The following is a 19,120-nucleotide window of genomic DNA, read 5'->3' as shown; positions in this document are numbered from 1 at the left end:
CCATGGATGACATCAATTGATCTATAAATAACACAACCTAACTTCTGTTTTTATTTACTTCTATTTAAACACTCATAAAATTACAGTAAAAAAATACACGTGAATACATGGATCATCATACAACATATTGTCTATTAAGCTAAGACCATCAAACTGGACGAATTATTTCACTAATACAACAATGCGAGTTTTATTGCAGCAATCATTGAGGAAGAATATATTGCAGGAGTACAATAGACCAACTGAAGTTGTATTTGTACGAACATACCTATTGAGCCTCTATATAAAACACAAGTACTACTCGTTAATACAGAATCAATAGAAGTTACCACACTTCAATAATGCACAGATTTGCCTTTATTCAAATATTAATTAATCTAAACTTTCCAACAAAATTAATATTGGCCTCACTCTGTGAAAAGGGGGTTTAATGCATGTGCGCAAAGTATCATCCCTGATTAGCCAGTGCGGTCAGCAAGGACTCATCAGGGAGGACACTTTCAGCCTTAACTTAATTTTCGTTATTAAGAGTTTTCCCTTCAACGAAAAATACAATTAAAGCGGACAGAGTCCGCACAGGCTAATCTGGGACAACACTTTCCGCACATGCATTAAACCCCTTAATACAGTGAATGGTCTATATATACACAGATCTGTAATGCGATTAGTTGATTTATCTTACCATGTTCGTGATTATCTTACACTTTCAAGATAATTCTCTGTTATTCTCAACCATGTTAATGACCTTATGCTTATGCCATTAATTTACAAGCTTACAAGTTTGTAGTTACATGTCAAGTGTATGTAGGCCAAATAATGCAGCAATAATCAACACAAGGCACTGAAAATGTTGAATGCTTTATATATAACTGATTTAATGGCAGAAAATAAAAAGATGCACACAAAAATGTTCTTTAAAGATCAGTTACCTTCCATTCATTGCTAATATTTTAAATGTCACAAAATCTTTCATTCTTGCTCAGGTTCTAGTTTTTAACAACTTTTTTAACATTCAAATCTCTGGCAAAAATAGAAACTAAGTGCATTTAAAGTATTCAAATCATGTAAGTTCTTACAATTGGACAGAAAGGCTGTTATTGTTAGGTAAATATACTGCATTTGAAAAAATGCATAAAGCAAACACAAATGTGAATTAGAAAGAAAAAAATCTAACTATTTGAAATTTGGATATTTGAAAAAAACACTACAAACAACAAACATGTAAGATGATGGTAGTATTAAATTATGTAAAAGTGGTGAAAAAAAGGTCAACTTTTAAACTAAAAAATACATGAAGATTAATTTTTGCAGTATTTCAAATAATGGCTTCAAAGTAACATAAAAAATTGCATACAATTACTGCTCATTGATAACTAAGCGAGGTGTGAATAAACACAGTATACACATTCATACACTTTCTGGAGGTACCTGAGCTTCACAGACGTTCAAAATCCTTAAAGGTTAACAGTCAATGTTTGCCTCGTATTAAATTTTGTTATCACTGATTGACATGTATGTTGTTTTGTTCCTAATATTGGTTCTTTAATGATGTTTCATCAACACCTAGCATAATTAAAAATGAAACTGAATTAAGCATAAAGCTGTAGAAGTGATAGAAAGAGATATAACAAGTTACTAAATAAATGGTGATTAAAAACAGATTTTCATAGCCTTTTCAAACTCTGATTTAGTTTCTGTATACCGGCCTATTGCATTTAATTTCTTGACAAGATATTGGCCTATGTCTGATTAATGTACATAATAACAATTTACAAAAAGACTACAAATACCATGTAAACAATAAAGATATACCTCTATAAAACATACAAACAAAAAAAACAAATTTATGTACGTGTTTACAGCTACTATTAATAGACAGGTTTTGTGAAGTTTTTGCAAAATGGTCCATTATTATAACTAAAACATGACAGTCAACAAATCGTTACATAGATGTAATGGTTAAAGTCAAACCTGCACATTGTTTTACCAATGAACCCATGGATAGAGTACAGGTATTCATGATTTAAAATATCAAACAATACATTATAAAGGAAGCTAGATTACATAAAGATCTCATTCTCAAAATAAAGATTTTAATTGACATTTCCTACAATTTTTTAATTACAACCTTGCTCAAATAAAATTTGTTCTTAAACCGACCGTTGTCAATGGTGATGAAGGTATCTGATAACACAAGATAACATATAAAGTCATACCCGTATTGAATTTGATTTGAGTTTTACATAATCAAATTCCAAAATAATTTGAATGCCAAAATTTAAATGATTTTGAGTTACTTGTTTATTCAATTTCACATTGTATAGATGACAAACAACAACACAATTTTCTTTACTTTTAATCAGAAAAAATTCCAAAGTAAATGCATAACATTCTACAAAACACAGTGGTTCCCATTCTAGTACTTCAGTCTAGCATAAAAAATTAAGTATATCAATAATTACGGGTTTAATGGCTGGTTTTATCAGAAACACTTTTTTTCTTTATTAGGCTTTGTATGTTATTACACACTTAAATACAAAATTAATTATCTTTACAAAAATAAACATATACACTAAAGCATACAATATTTGAGATTATGCATATATAGCAGATGAGGAAAAGTCTATTTTAAGGTTAAAAAATGGTTCCAGGCACAATACAGAGGGGAAATGAGGGAAAGAGTAAAGATACGGTCTTCAATATAGCTGCTTTCGATACATTACAGCATGGAAACTTTCCAGAAATATTTCATTCCACACCAGCAAAGCTTCTATGGAAACCACTGACACAATTTCTTAGCATTCTTAAAAAAAAACTCTTCTTTGAGCCATTTATGATGAAAAAACCAAAAGCAAACATTTAAATTATGTAAAAACCAGGTATTTTCCGGTCATTGTATAATAATGCAAGTAACTTCTACATGTTGTTGATATCTTTTTTTAAGTTGCTATTCTTGATGTTTCCCAACAAGCTTTATAACATATCAGCCTCGATAATACAAAATCATTTGTTCAGATTTAAGTTAAAATAATAGATAAAAAAATATGATTACTGTACATTTAAAAGCATAATATATACAAACAATTGTTTGCTTTTGCTGCTTGTTTCTTGTTTAGAATTATACTTTCTGTTATTTTCAATGCTTCTTCTTTGAATATTATTTAACATTATAGCCTATTCTTCTTGGAGATAATAAAAAATGAAAGTTTTTACACAGATAAAAGGTAAGTCAAGGGACAGCACTCTTGATCGTTTCCCTTTAGCATTTCTTGCCAGGCATACAGAAATGAACACGAGGCTCCACCCTCTTCCCGGTTTCACATTCAGCAATTGTAAAACAGCGGAGTTTACACCTGAAAATAGCCAAGAAAGATGATGAAATTGGAATACCTTTATTCGAAATATTTCTATATATTCATGAAGCATATAGAGTAATAAGTTTTTTCAAATGTGAATGTAAACATTATTGACCCACAGAATCTTACATTCTAATCCACATTTATCTTACCAGAATACGAAAAACGTTCACACAACAATTCTATACATATACAAAAATTTTAATTTACAAGAGGAAGACACTCATAACAACACTATCAAATATAGTATAATATAAGCTAAAGCATAATGCTTTTGATGTTATGTAACTAGACTAAATAAAAAACAAAAACATAAAAGCATCAACAAGTCAAGTTTTTTCCTAGGTAACATACTAAAGCATCTTTTAAAAAGCAAACAGAATAAGGCTCCCCTTTCAATAAAGCAAAAAAATTATGATATCAAAAACACAGCTTAGATAACTGGTTCCTCTCATGAAAAATTGACCCTATAAGCTGAATGATATGGCTTTCATGTAGTTGAACTTAAACCCTTTACTGCTCAAAAGCAAAGCAAACATGGCTTTATGCACCAGCATCAAACCAGAACAGCCTGCAAGCTACTGGCAGTCTGTTCAGGTTGAGTGAGATTAAAATTTGAAAAAAACATCTGTAAACCCTTTCTCACTCAGTGGCAAAGTGAAAATGGCTTTGTGCAAAGAGCATAACACCAGAACAGTCTGTGAGTAATTTGAAGTCTGTTCAGGTTTTTTGCTGCTTGCTGCTCATCAGTATCTAAAGGCGCACAATGAAGCATTTAAAATTTTAATCTAGAAAGATATTCAATTTAATTTAACTTTCTAAAGGACTACAAACACGTCAAAATACGTATCTAAGAGGGAAAGGGGTTAAAACCAAATTGAGTACAATGGTCACACTCATCTTATACAATTGTATAAAAGACTCATATTTGAGTCTGAATATTGACTTATATTTGATTGTGATATAAGGCAGAGATTCAGTTTTGCTTGAATAAAGTTTAACCCTTCACCACTTAGATACATATTTTCACCATTTGTAGTCCCTTATAAAGTTATTTTAATAAAAGACCTTTCTTAGTAGATTCAAGTTTTTAAGGCTTCATCTACAAACCTTAGATACTGATGAGCAGCAAACAGCATAAGACCTGAACAGACTGCGAGTTACTGGCAGGCTGTTCTGGTTTTATACTGTTTGCACATGGCCATTTTCACTTTGCTCCTGAGAGGGAGAGGGTTAACCCTTTCAGTGCTGGAACTGAATTTTAAAGGTCTTTGCAAACAGTTTGGATCCAGATGAGACTCCACAGAACGCGGTGTCTCATCAGGATCCAATCTGTTTGCTATTCTTATAGTATTTTTTGAAAAAAATCGAAGAAAATGCTAATTTTAGAAATTCAGCAGACGACATTTTAGCAGACAACAAATATCCCAGCATGCAAAGGGTTAATGACATTGAATGTTTACCTCCTGGTCTCTCAAGGCACAGCACAGGACCATAGAGAAGATCATGCCCAGGATCTGAAACACACCAAGCCAACCAATCAGGAACGGACCCTCACTCTGGGATAATGGGGCTTAATGCATGTGCCAACCAATCAGGACCCTCACTCTGGGATAATTGGGTGTAATACATGTGTGTAAAGTAACGTTTCAGATAAGCCTGTGCAGTTCAAACAGCCTTATTAGGGAAGACACTTTCCCCTTTTATGAAATTTGTCCTTGAAAGGGAGTCTTTAACGAGGATTCAGTCCGGGCCGAAAGTGTCTTCCTTGATTAGCCTTTGTTGAATGCATGGGTTAATCTGGGACGACACTTAATGCACATGCAGAAAGCCCTTTTTTCCCCAGAGCACTAAACAATGTCTTACCAATGTAAGACACTATGTCAAAAAAGACATTCCAGAATTTCTAATGTAATCAATATACATTACAAATGTCTTACAAGATGTTGAAGTAATCAGAAATTGTGTCAGGCAGGTATTTTGAGTCTGATAAAAGATAGAGATACACAAACTGTTAAAGAGTTCCTCAGTGGAGTTGTTCACAGTTGTCACAGACTTTTGTATTTGTGACAAAAAAAAAATGATTACTAACAAATGTATAGTCATAAGTAACAATCATAAGAAGAAAAAAAAATAAAAAAATATTGCCTCCTCTGAAATTTGATTCTGAGACCCATGGAAGCAGACTGTGCTATCAATGCGCTACGCAGGCTATTTTGTGAATCATAAACACTGTTACACTTTACTGGGGATTTGTGCCCAACATATTTTTCCAATTATGGAAGAAAATCGTTACAAACATATTGTTATTTTACCGATTGCAAATGTGATAATTATCCATTAAAAAACCAATATTTCAAACATTTCTCCTAGTCATTAGTTATTACTGCTGTTTAAACATAAAGTATACACTTTTTTTTTATGTATGACAATATTATGAAAACCATAATTTTACTAAACTGTAAACTACCGTAGTCCTTCTAATGGTATCAGCACACTTTCACCACCAAAATGTAACTACACAAACATGTGTATTAAAAAGTGCTAGTAAAAACTTGATAATTCAGTTATATACATATACATTTCAATACCTTGATATCTTCATTGAAATTGCATTAACAATAATAATAACTTGAATAATCTGTTTTATGGCCATGCCTCTGTTCATTAATACATTATTAATACATTATTAGTCTTTAGATTCATATGTAGGGATTTCCATAGATGCAGATTCCTGCATTTGGACACAAGCAAATTAAAATGTATTCGTTTTTTTCACCAGTTGAAATTTCTTACTTGTGTCATTTTGACCCAATAAACTCTTTACTAATGAGTCAACATCAGTCATACTTGTCACAAGTACATGGATATAACCAAATTATGCTACTTCTGGATGGCAGCCCTGAGTATGTTACAGGTTACATTATACTAAATAATAGACCAGTTTCCCAATACTACCACTGTTGCTTTTTATAGATATCACATGGCGAGTCGCATTACAGAACAAGGCTGAACATGTAATTTTCTTTGGCAGACAATATGGAGAATATCAATGATTACTGGTATATATACTAGTTGATTGTTATTGTTTACATTTACAGTGCTCCAGCTAGGATTTGAAAAGGGCAGGGGGGCTTTTTTGTCAAAAGGGCACATTCGACGCGCAGTATTTTGTCAAACTTTGGACGCGCAGTATTTTGTGAAAAGGGCACGTTCGAGTGCGCGGGTATTTCTGGAATGCTTCCTATTGCATGTTAATTTATATGTTATAAATAATTGTATTATTCCCATTATTATTAAACCATTCAAATATAATGTCTACAATGAGGATTAACTAATTACAATGTAATAAGAGATTTATGAATTATCATATGTAAAAAAAAAAAAAAAAAAAAAAAAATTTTTGGAGGGTGGGGGGGGGGGGGGGGGGGGGGCAGGGCGGGGGTTCGGGGGGAGGGGGGGGGGTTAGGGCGGAGGTTCGGGAGGGCAGGGCGCGGCGCCCTTTAATTTAGGCCTAGCTGGAGCACTGCATTTAGGATTTTCATAATCACTAACATTGGTTACAATTACGTCAAACATATGCATACAGGCATGTGCTAGTCAAATAAAAAGTAATTATACAAATAATCATTTTAACACAAAAATAAAACTTAAAGACATAAGATTTAGAACCCAGGGATGTCAATTGTTTAAAATTTGAAATCCAGAAAAATTGAGCTGGGAGTCTGAGGTCGTAATATATAATTGGCTCACTCACCAAGATGACAGCAATCCCGATAGAGACTCCAGCGATGATCACCAGATTATCCTTCACAAAGTCAAACAGCTTTGTGTTACACGGCTGCAATGGAAATATAGAGGCTAGATTTGAATAAGTCAAACAGCTCTGTGTTACACGGCTGGAATGAAAATACAGAGGCTAGATTTGATTAAGTCAAACAGCTTTGTGTTACACGGCTGGAATAGAAATACACAGGCTAGATTTGATCAAGTCAAACAGCTTGGTGTTACACGGCTGGAATAGAAATACACCGGCTAGATTTCATCAAGTCAAACAGCTTCGTGTTACACGGCTGGAATGAATACACAGGCTAGATTTGATCAGCCAAACAGCTATGTGTTACACGGCTTGAATAGAAATACACAGGCTAGATTTGATCAAGTCAAACATCTTCGTGTTACACGGCTGGAATGGAAATACAGAGGCAAGATTTAATCAAGTCAAACAGCTTCATGTTACACGGCTGGAATAGTAATATATAGGCTAGATTTGATCAAGTCAAACAGTTTTGTGTTACACAGCTGGAATTGAAATACACAAACTAGATTTGATGAAATCAAACAGCTTCGTGTTACACAGCTGGAATAGTAATACACAGGCTAGATTTGATGAAGTCAAACAGTTTTGTGTTACACAGCTGGAATAGTAATACACAGGCCAGATTTGATGAAATCAAACAGCTTCGTGTTACACAGCTGGAATAGTAATACACAGGCTAGATTTGATGAAGTCAAACAGTTTTGTGTTACACGGCTGGAATAGTAATACACAGGCCAGATTTGATGAAGTCAAACAGTTTTGTGTTACACCGCTGGAATGGAAATACACAGGCTAGATTTGATTAAATCAAACAGCTTTGTGTTACACGGCTGGAATGGAAATACACAGGCTAGATTTGATGAAATCAAACAGCTTCGTGTTACACAGCTAGAATGGAAATACACAGGCTAGATTTTAACAAGTCAAACAGATTTGGGTAACACCCCTGGAATGGAAATACACAGGCTAGATTTGATGAAGTCAAACAGCTTTGTGTTACACCGCTGGAATTGAAATACACAGGCTAGATTTGACCAAATCAAACAGCTTCATTTTACACTGATGAAAAGAACATTTTTACACAGGCTAGATTTCATATTTGTTTGGATGTTTCAATGTTTGTCATGAAGAAAACGCAGCCTTTGTAAAAACTCTCTCATAATCCATCATATCCATTGACCACAGATAACTTTTAGCTTGATACAAAAGCAGACTAATTGTATACAATTACGTATAATGTATTTCTAAAATATTTACATGTTGAAGAATTCGTGTAAAAAATTTAAGGTTGAAAATCAAGAGGTTGTATCACACTGTTTTCATATGGCATTTTGTTTATTTACAGTGACTCACTTAGATATCAGAATATTTGTGATAATTATAATGACAATAGCTTTCACTTGAAGGTCACATGAAAACCTCTTCTCTTGCAAGGCTTCCAGTCAGCTATCAGTTTAACGGAAAATACGACTATATAAATCAACATGAGCTGTCTCCATAGGAAGACATACGCCCCCGATAAACGCTTTGATAGAAATTATGAGCATTTTTCAAATGATAGAAATTATGAGCATTTTTCAAAACCTAAACGCATTTTTCGAAACCTAAACGCGGACTCTAAGTTCAAGGTCAAATTTTGTGTGCATATGGAAAGGCCTTGTCCATATACACATGCATACCAAATATGAATGTTACATCTGAAGCGACATAGAAGTTATGAGCATTTTTCGAAACCTAAACGCAAAGTGTGACGGACAGACAGACGGATGGACGGACAGACATACGGAGAGTGCGATCACTATATGCCCAGCATCGGGGGCATAAATAGATCTAATATGGTTTAATCATATACAGTAACTATGAGAGACAAAAATCTTGTTCATTCTCAAGGTGATATATGACCTCCAAAATGACAGAAGGAAAGAATTGCGTGCAAATACAAACCTTAATGAACTTGCTACAGGCCTCGACCTCTGTCACCCTGGTGCCATAGTCAAAAGCACCCATTGTTGCACCGCAGCATTCGAACTGAAATACAGGTTATCTACATGTCACACATTTAGCTGTTACAGATAGGGTACAATGTATAGGGCAGACTTTCCTATGAAAATGAAAACTTTACAGGCCAGTCTTTAATTTCAATGCCCTGAATTGTTTGTAATTTATCCAGGACAGCCAAGAGGCATGGCAAATTTTATTCAAAATGGACTTTTTAACACACTGTTGATTCAAGAAAGGGCAAGTAAAAGCTATCATCGGGATAAATGTTCTTACCAAGTTTGATGAAGATGGGACAATTACTGTAGGCATAAGGGTATAAACAACGTTTAAATACATGTATACGTTTAACTACATGTATAGCCATATAAGGAAAAATGCCCTGCCCCTTGCGGCAATGTATTTCAACCCACCAGAGCCATTTTTTAACTAGTCCAAGATATCATTGGTCATTCTAACCAAGTTTCATGAAGATCGGACATAAATGTGGCACAATAAATGTGGCATTTAGTTTTAACAAAGGTCTACAATGGCCATACAAGTAAAAAAAACGCCGCACAACGTATAAAAGGCCATTACAAATTGCGCTCAGTTGACCAAATAAAAGCAGAAAGTGTCATCCCTGATTAGCCTGTGCAGACAGAACAGGCTTATCTGCAATGACACCTTACACACAGGGATCATATTTTCCCGCAACATCAATCGGTCCGGATATAAATGGGGAAAAGTATCCGAAAATGTATATCCGAAATCATGACAAATTACGTTAAAATATATACCATTGATTTTGCCATTCATAAAGGTGGTATAATACATGTACAAGTAAAATTTCCTTATGCATTTTTTTTTAACGGAACAAGTTTTTATCAACTGGTTTTATCATTTGGTATTTCATTGTTGTTTCGTGTGCTGTTTTATCAGACTTTTTTCATCGTTGTCAATATTATTAATCTGTGTAAGTCTATACCGATGTTTTAAATTGTTGTCGACTCGATAATAGCTTACAAACATGCACTGAACCAAACAAATGTCTGTGCGTAGGTTGGCTACTGACAGCAACAAACCAAATAATTAAGAAATAATTTGTTGTCAAATAACCCACGGCCGATAGTTTAGATGCGTAGGGATTTAATCACGAGAGCGAAGCATTTGAAACCACGCATCTAATTTTCCGGTCGTGAGTTATTCAACTACAAAGTATAAAGTACACGAATTATTTCGTTTCTTACACGGTTTTACTAAAGATTTATTCAATGTATATTATTTTTCTTGTGTACTATTTTATGTGAAGTTCCGCCCATAAAAATAACTTTCGGCTGTTCTGTCGACCAGATCCGCGACTTTCATTCATAATTATATTACCGGATTATTACGCTGGTGGAAAATGTATCGGCATGTTTTGCTTAGTTACAGCGCGTGCATTCAGACGCGTCTTTTCGGATGCGTCTTTAATCCGCTGTTCACAAGTTTTTGATTCTTGGTCTTACGTGCAATAAACCGGTCCTGACCGGTTTAGAGACTGCAGCGGATGGTTTATCACACCTTATCGAGATAAGAATGTCATTAGGGTGTGTTAGCATGTACACTGTGTAATCGATTTCATGACATGGGAATTTTAATAGCGAACAGAATCGGACCGACTGTTTGGGATTTTCAATCGGTCTTTCATGGCCCCAATCGGTCTAGGACCGACAAAACCGAAAAAAATATGATCCCTGCTTACACACATGCATTAAGCCTAGTTTTCCCAGATAGCGGTTTTAATGGTAGGCTCTGATTCAGACCTCCATAAGAAACAATACCTACGTCATTCTGAACCATGTCCATAAATTCACGCTGGGCTGATTTCTCTGAGAAATAGTGCTTCACACCGTCCTCTAGTGCCTTGTTCACTACATCTTTCACCTGTTATGAACAGTGTTACAGTATTACGTATTTCACCTGTTATGAACAAAGTGTTACAGTATTACGTATTTCACCTGTTATAAAAAAGTGTTTCAGTATTACGTATTTCACCTGTTATGAACAAAGTGTTACAGTAATACGTATTTCACCTGTTATGAACAAAGCGTTACGGTATTACATATTCTTCACCTATAATGAAAAAGTGTTACAGTATTTCATCTTTCACTTATAAAGAACAGAGTTACATTATTATATCTTTCACCCATTATGAACAAAAAGTTACAGTATTATCTTTTTCACCTGTTATGAACACAGTGTTACATTATTAATAATTTTGTTCATAATGGGTGAAAGATATAATAATTTATTATATCTTTCACCCATTATGAACAAACAGTTACAGTATTTTTTCACTTTTTCACCTGTTACATGTATGGACAAAGTTTTACATTTAATTATTACATCTTTCACCTAATGTGAATAGTTACAATATTAAGGGGAACTTTACAGTGCTTATTTCTACATATAACACAGGCTTTTAAACAGCATCTTTCCCTCTGATAAGTTCTGTAAAATTATGCAGCTTTCTCTTAAAACTGACTAGCATATAAACCCGGGGATTTTTTATTTATTCCTCTACTATGACAACAAGAGGGCCATGGTGGCACTGGTACACACACATTGTTGAAGACTACCTTTTTGACCCTACGTGATCAAGATTAAAACAGGGGCTTCATATTGTCATTCTGGCCAAAGGTTATCAAGACTGATGAACATATATGGTGCCTATAGCTGTTCCAAGTTTTCATTAAATGTTACCTGGTTATCTTGTAAGGACACATGTGACCCAGATTTGTAATCTGCCAAATTGTCTACAATCTGGGCAGATTTCACCGCAACTAAGTCATAAATATGGTCTCAAGAGTGGTAACAAGGTTTTCCTAAGATTTGACCTGATGACCTCTTTTATGGGTGCAGGTGACCCAGATTTGAAAATGGTATAAATATTTTCAAGATAAACATTCTCAAAATGTTTGAGTCATAACTGTGGCCTTTAGAGTGGTAACAAGTTTTTTTTATATCATGACCTTTATAGCCCACAATGGGTTCAACTTTGACCCCAGGGCATGTTTGGAATAATTAAAAGGACCAACGACCACTTTAGGATGTAACGCACAAAATATTTTAACCCTGATCCCTGCGTTATTTATTATGCAAGTTAAGAGGCCCCTAGGGCGAGGCCAGTTTTGACGCCAGGGGCATGATAAGAACAAACTTTTTGAAGGTCCTCTTTACACATCAAGTATATAACACCTGACCATTGTAGTTCCATAGATAATTTAAAGTAATTAACTACTTAAAACTCTATAAAAGCATGTAACCAATGGCCTGTTTTGAACACAGGGGAATTTTTCTAACAATCATTGTCCAGGACCCCTATCTGATGTTTCTTATTAAACATCAAAGATAATGACTTGGCAAATTGAAGTGCTTAGTTAGAGTCCAATATAACTCAATTACTTTGCTTAAATGCAGTATTTGTTGAATTTAAATGAAATACTAAATTGAACAAATACTTGACCTGTAAAAGGCAATTTCTAACTAACAAACCTGTTCTTTTGCTACAACTGCCCATATTCCAGCTCCAAGAAGTACCACAAATATGATGAACAGCAATGCGAAAAACTGAAATATATGCAGAGAATACATTAAGTAGTGTATACAAGAGTAATGATATTTCCAGAGGTAAAACCCATATATTTTTATATTATGATATATTATTAAGCACCACTTCGAGGGAGAACAATGCCATACCCCCTTACAAGGTTTAGTTAAACTCCTCATAGGTATACAGGTCAAGCAAAGCTTATTACTTTTTGTAAAAAACCTGACCATGAAAGGGAGGGAATAAGCTGAAACAAGAACAATTCACATCCCTGTATTATATATACCCTATACATGACTGTATACTAGAAATAGTACACACACAACTAATTTAAAACAAGAGCAACAGGTGCCACGCTCAGCTGCGAAAGCTTGTCAGAATTATTTTTTTTAGAGGTCACAGTGACCTTGACCTTTGACCTAGTGACCCAACAAGAGCACCGCATAACGGGTGCCACGCTCGGCTGTGAAAGTTTGTCAGAATTTTTTTTTTTTAGAGCTCACAGTGACCTTGACCTTTGACCTAGTGACCCAACAAGAGATGTGTTTGTCAGAAACACAATGCCCCCTACTGTGCCCCATTGAAATAACATTTCTATTTATCATTTGGCATGTATAGAAATCATCTCCCTTTAAAGTTTATTACATCCCTTGAATTTTATCCAATCCAACCGGGGGGGGGGGGGGGGGGGGGGAGGGGGGGGGGAGGGTCTCACAGTCAATTGTGACCATGTCAGACATCACTGACAACCAAGGCATGTGGTTTAAAAGAGATCATAGCGCAGAGTTGATCATGTATCTATGGACATTAGTCCACAGGTATGTAATGAACATCAAAGAAATTATAATTACCGGTATATCTTTTTTTTTTTTTGACAAATCAATCGTTTGGGTTATAAATAATAAAATAATAAATCTGTACAGTAACTGTGAAAAGAACTTCAATACTTGGTAAGAAAATATATAATATAAGATTTATAATTATATAAATTACTTCCCTTGAAAATAATTGTCTGTAACAAATGTCTATTTTAAGTAGCAAATAATTAAAAGCCACTACCATGACTGTAGATTCACCACTCAAAATGTGCAGCTCCATGAGATACACATGCATGCCAAATATATAAAGTGGCTATGTTCAATATTGAATAATTTTCTCCCTTTTTAAAGCATATTACTTCCCTTAAATCTGTATTTTTTACCATAGACCGTAAAGGATGACCTTGACCTTTTTCCACAATGTGGTTGTCAGAAACACAATGACACCTACTGCGCCGCTTTGATTTAGAACTCATTAAGGTGCATCTACATATGAAGTTTCAAGTTGTAGGTGGAAGCACTTTGATTTTAGAGCCTATGTTAAAAGTTTTATATTAGAGGTCAGTGACCTTGACCTTTGACCTAGTGACCCAAAAATGGGTGTGGCATGTAGAACTCAGCAAGGTGCATCTACGTATGAAGTTTCAAAGTTGTAGGTGGAAGCACTTTGACTTTAGAGCCCATGTTAAAGTTTTATATCAGATGTCACAGTGACCTTGACCTTTGACCTAGTGACCCAAAAATGGGTGTGGCGTGTAGAACTCATCAAGGTGCATCTACATATGAAGTTTCAAAGTTGTAGGTGGAAGCACTTTGATTTTAGAGCCAATGTTAAGGTTTAAGCACGACGCCTACTGCGGACGGCTGACAACAGACAGCGAGCTGGCTATGACGATACCTCGGGTTTCTCCGTAAACAGCAGAGCTAATTATGTGGATAAAAATTCACAAACATTAGCCAGAGGAATTGAGTCAACAATGAACATGTTTGGAACAAGTTAAGTTCACCCACACAATCTTTCAACATCGATTTTACTGCTGTATTGACATAAAATGGGTCTTAAAATGTCATTACGATAGACAAATCCTACTTGACATAAAGTCATGTATTACACCAAGTAAAGTAAAGTACAAGAAAATGTCTGGGTTTTAACAAGAGGAAAGATATAATTGAAATATCAGTCACGATGTCATATCTGTTTACATAATTGACCATCTTCAGGGATTTCAATAGACTGATCCCAGTAAACCACGAATATCGAAAAACCCACTAATCACCCCAGTGCAAACAACGCTGGTCCATTATATCAACCAATGATAGCTTCCTTTAAATAATAACGGTTGATACGGTGTGTGATTTTGAAAGGATTATAAATGGGTCAGGTTTATTTGTACCAGCAGATTAGTGGGTTTTTCAAAAAAGTTGTTTTTTCCGGGATACATATATTGGAGCAGAATCCTGCTTCATGATGCAAGCATTTTGCAATTGTGTCACTTTTGACTCCTGCAATGTATCTGCTTTGTATCATTTTGATGCAAATGTTTCTATGAAACTTAAACATTAACCCTTTGCATGCTGGGAAATTTGTCGTCTGTTAAAATGTCATCTGCTGAATTTCTAAAATAAGCATTTTCTTCGATTTTGTTCAAACAATACTATCAGAATAGCAAAGGCCTTTAAAATCCGGTTCCAGTGCTAAAAGAGTTAAACATATTTTATATTACACAAAATGTCGTGTTTTTAAGTTTAGCAACATATATAAAAGTTAAACAAAGCAACATTTGAAGAGCAATCAACAAATATCCAAGAACATCATATCTAGACTTCAGTATTTTGACCCCTGAAAACTTCACTTGACCTCTGAAAATTCCAAGCACAGGGTCATTCAACACATGGTTTTGAAACCCTATTGAACTAATTGATCTTGTAACTTATGTCCACCCATACTACATAAGTCCTTGCTTCAGTCAGCAGTCTTGACAGCAACATGGTCAAAGCATAGGTGCCAGGGCCTTATCCCCCTGTATTTACCAAAAAGTCTAGACTAATTCTAAAAACTAGTGACCTGAAAATCAATAGGGGTCATCTGCGAGTCATGATCAATCTACCTATCAAGTTTCATGATCCTTGGAATAAGCGTTATTCAGTTATCATCCGGAAACCATTTTACTATTGCGGGTCACCGTGAACTTGACCTTTGACCTAGTGACCTCAAAATCAATAGGGGTCATCTGCGAGTCATGATCAATGTACCTATGAAGTTTCATGATCCTAGGCATAAGCGTTCTTGAGTTATCATCCAGAAACCATTTTACTATTTCGGGTCACCATGACCTTGACCTTTGACCTAGTGACCTCAAAATCAATAGGGGTCATCTGCCAGTCATGATCAATGTACCTATGAAGTTTCATGACCGTAGGCATTAGCGTTCTTGAGTTATAATCTGGAAACCATTTTACTATTTCGGGTCACCGTGACCTTGACCTTTGACCTAGTGACCTGAAAATCAATAGGGGTCATCTGCCAGCCATTATCAATCTACCTACGAAGTTTCAGGATCCTAGGCATAAGCGTTCTTGAGTTATCATCCGGAAACCATTTTACTATTTCGGGTCACTGTGACCTTGACCTTTGACCTAGTGACCTGAACATCAATAGGGGTCATCTGCGAGTCATGATCAATCTACCTATCAAGTTTCATGATCCTAGGCCTAGGCGTTCTTGAGTTATCATCCGGAAACCATTTTACTATTTCGGATCACCGTGACCTTGACCTTTGACCTAGTGCCCTCAAAATCGATAGGGGTCATCTGCGAGTCATGATCAATGTACCTATGAAGTTTCATGATCCTAGGCCCAAGCGTTCTTGAGTTATCATCCGAAAACCACCTTGTGGACGGACCGATAGACCGACCGAGATGTGCAAAGAAATATACCCCCTCTTCTTCGAAGGGGGGCATAATAACGAGTATTCATTAAATCGGAATATTAAAGATTTGATTTTATATTGAGTAAAAACACTTGGCATTAGCAACCTCAATCTAAATCATTCTTCATATTGAACATTTTGTTAAGGATATTTTTACAAGTGGTAGCCTGTACATGTATATATTCAAACACTGGCCATATTTGTCTAAGTCTAATCGGTGGTCTAAGAATGGGTTGGTGAAAATGGGCCCTGATCTGCAGTCATAGAAAGGTCACTAATACAGCAGCAAGTTGACGTTAGCATGTCAGTCACAGGTCATGTGCAAAAATGTACCATATATACTTACTTAAGTCAGCTGATGTCCCATCTGCTTTGAGTAGCTTTACAAACAATGGTTATTTAAAATGTTTACTACTTAAAATTATATCATTATTACTGTCAAAGTGACGCTTAGAATAGCCAAACAGTACTTAAAGTCTATATAAAAGCCTTTAATATTTCAATTTATAGATACTCTGTTCTGTACTTTAATGAAATGCAAGTTGATGCTTAAAATAGCTTTGATGCTAAAAATATCTATCAAGGTCAAAGGTCAATAGCACTAACCACTCCCAGCATACACTGGTTCTCTCTGATGGCACCACAGCAACCCAGGAATCCCACCACCATGATGACCACCCCGACCGCGATGAAGATGTACGCTCCTGAAATAGAAGAAAGCTTGATTGATTATATATACGAAATGTTTCATTTTGTGTTTCATTTTGTGTTAAAGCCTTTATATAAATCTTAGCCTTAGAACTTACATGTCTATAAACAAGAGGGCCATGATGGCCCTGTATCGCTCCACTGCTGAAAAAAGGCTGAAACAAATTTTCTCGGCATGTGCAAATACTTAAATATAGGCCCTATTTAAGCACATGTACACTTTTGGGCCCCCTGAGCTGGGTCAAATTTAACCCCAGGGGCATAATTTGGGCAAACTTTGTAGAGGACTACTATATCTGACTACATACAAAATGTGGTAGCCCTAGGTCCTAGAGTTAAGGACAAGAATATTTTTAAAGTTTTCATAAAATAAGCAAGATATAAGCGTATATAATGTTGAATTTTGTGACCCGCAGATCAGGGTCAAATTTGACCTGAAGGACATCATTTGAACAAGCTTGGTAGAGGACTATAAGATGTTACTGCATACCAAATTTGGTAGCCATCGTCCGAATGGTTTTCGACAAGAAGATTTTTAAAAATTTCACAAAATAGGCACTTCATAAGCGTTTATTCAATTTTGTGACCCCCCGGGGCAGGGCAAAGTTGACCCCAGAGGCATTATTTGAACAAATTTGGTAGAGGTTTATTAGATGTCACTACATACCAAATTTGGTAGCCCTAGGCCCAATGGTTATGGACAAGATTTTAAAAGTTTTCACAAAATAGGCCCCATATAAGTGTATGTTCAGTTTTGTGACCCCCCTGGCAGGGTCAAATTTGACCCAAGGGGCATAATTTGAACAAACTTGGTAAAGAACTATTAGATGTCACTACATACCAAATTTGGTAGCCCTATGCCATACGGTTATGGACAAGAAGTTTTTTAAGTTTTCACAAAAAAAGCCTAACATAAGCATATGTTCAATTTTGTGACCCTCGGGGCATGGTCAAATTTGACCCCAGGGGCATAATTTGAACAAATTTGGTAGAGGACTTTAGATGTCTCTACATACCAAATTTGATAGCCCTATGCCCAATGGTTATGGACGATTGTATATCGACAATGGAATAAAATATGCTTATTTTTATTTGTAAGGCCCTCGCTCGTTAAAAAGTTTTGGGGCAAAATTATGTCACACAATTAATGTTTTTGTACCGGCCTGGGATCGACCAATATCTGTTATACCTTTCATGTATCAAATAATGTACAGGTAAACAAAATGTACCAAGTCAGTGTCACTTTTCACATAAAGATACATGAATAACACTTAAATATTCAATAGTGACAGTAACACCAACAGTTAAAGGCCAATATGACCAGGGCTGGTATTCAAAAAGCTCCTAAGGCAAATCTTTACATAAGATAGATTTAAGGGAAAAATTAAAATTCTCTATTGAAGTTCTAATGATTTCAGTTTTGTAATGCCAAAATACTGTTCTTCTATGCAAAATTTACTTAAATAAACCAATTAAATGAAAAAAGACACCAAAATGAAAGAGAAAAAGACTTTTAAGGAATTTTTAATTATTTAAGGAATTTTCTTAAGCATCTAAAGCTTTATGAATACCAACTTTATCTTTTTTGCTGATATCCAACCCAGACATCCTGCAAATATCTTGGGAGTAAATAAACTCTGCACCACTTGTAAGATGATAGTTATCAAGATATAAAAACATAATTGATATGAGTACATGATAACATAAAAACATCCTGAGTGTGCATTCAAATCTTAAATGTTCATCACTGAAAAAAGCATCTCAATGATTGATGATCTTGAGGGTTTGCTATATACTGTAAATCAGGCATTTTCCACATGTAAATGAGGCAAAACAACTATTTGAATGTTTGCCAATACATGATGATGATGACTGATGTTTTAAGTGGAAGACTTAAATGCACAACCAAAATCAACACC

At 35.2% G+C, this 19,120-nt stretch overlaps 1 protein-coding gene across 2 annotated transcripts in view; it reads right to left on the bottom strand.

Moving 5' to 3' along the window:
- Window positions 1–37: 37 nt before the first annotated feature.
- LOC127850317 (CD9 antigen-like) overlaps window positions 38–19,120 on the bottom strand; it is a 43,757-nt gene continuing 24,674 nt past the window's right edge. Inside the window, exons 3-9 of one of the 2 annotated variants that reach the window (XM_052383278.1) lie at window positions 17,100–17,197; window positions 12,691–12,765; window positions 10,981–11,079; window positions 9,121–9,204; window positions 7,114–7,197; window positions 4,820–4,873; window positions 38–3,353 (exon numbers count right to left, since the gene is read on the bottom strand). In XM_052383278.1, coding sequence (XP_052239238.1) covers window positions 3,348–3,353; window positions 4,820–4,873; window positions 7,114–7,197; window positions 9,121–9,204; window positions 10,981–11,079; window positions 12,691–12,765; window positions 17,100–17,197 — 500 coding nt within the window. In that variant the 3' untranslated portion in view covers window positions 38–3,347. Of the gene's footprint in view, window positions 3,354–4,819; window positions 4,874–7,113; window positions 7,198–7,809; window positions 7,891–9,120; window positions 9,205–10,980; window positions 11,080–12,690; window positions 12,766–17,099; window positions 17,198–19,120 lie in introns of those variants that run through there. The other variant, XM_052383279.1, reaches the window with a different exon arrangement.

The sequence above is a fragment of the Dreissena polymorpha genome, chromosome 11, assembly GCF_020536995.1.
Source record: "Dreissena polymorpha isolate Duluth1 chromosome 11, UMN_Dpol_1.0, whole genome shotgun sequence".
NCBI lineage: Eukaryota > Metazoa > Mollusca > Bivalvia > Myida > Dreissenidae > Dreissena > Dreissena polymorpha.
Note: the sequence above shows the minus strand (reverse complement) of the source record. Positions and strands in the feature narration are given on the sequence as shown.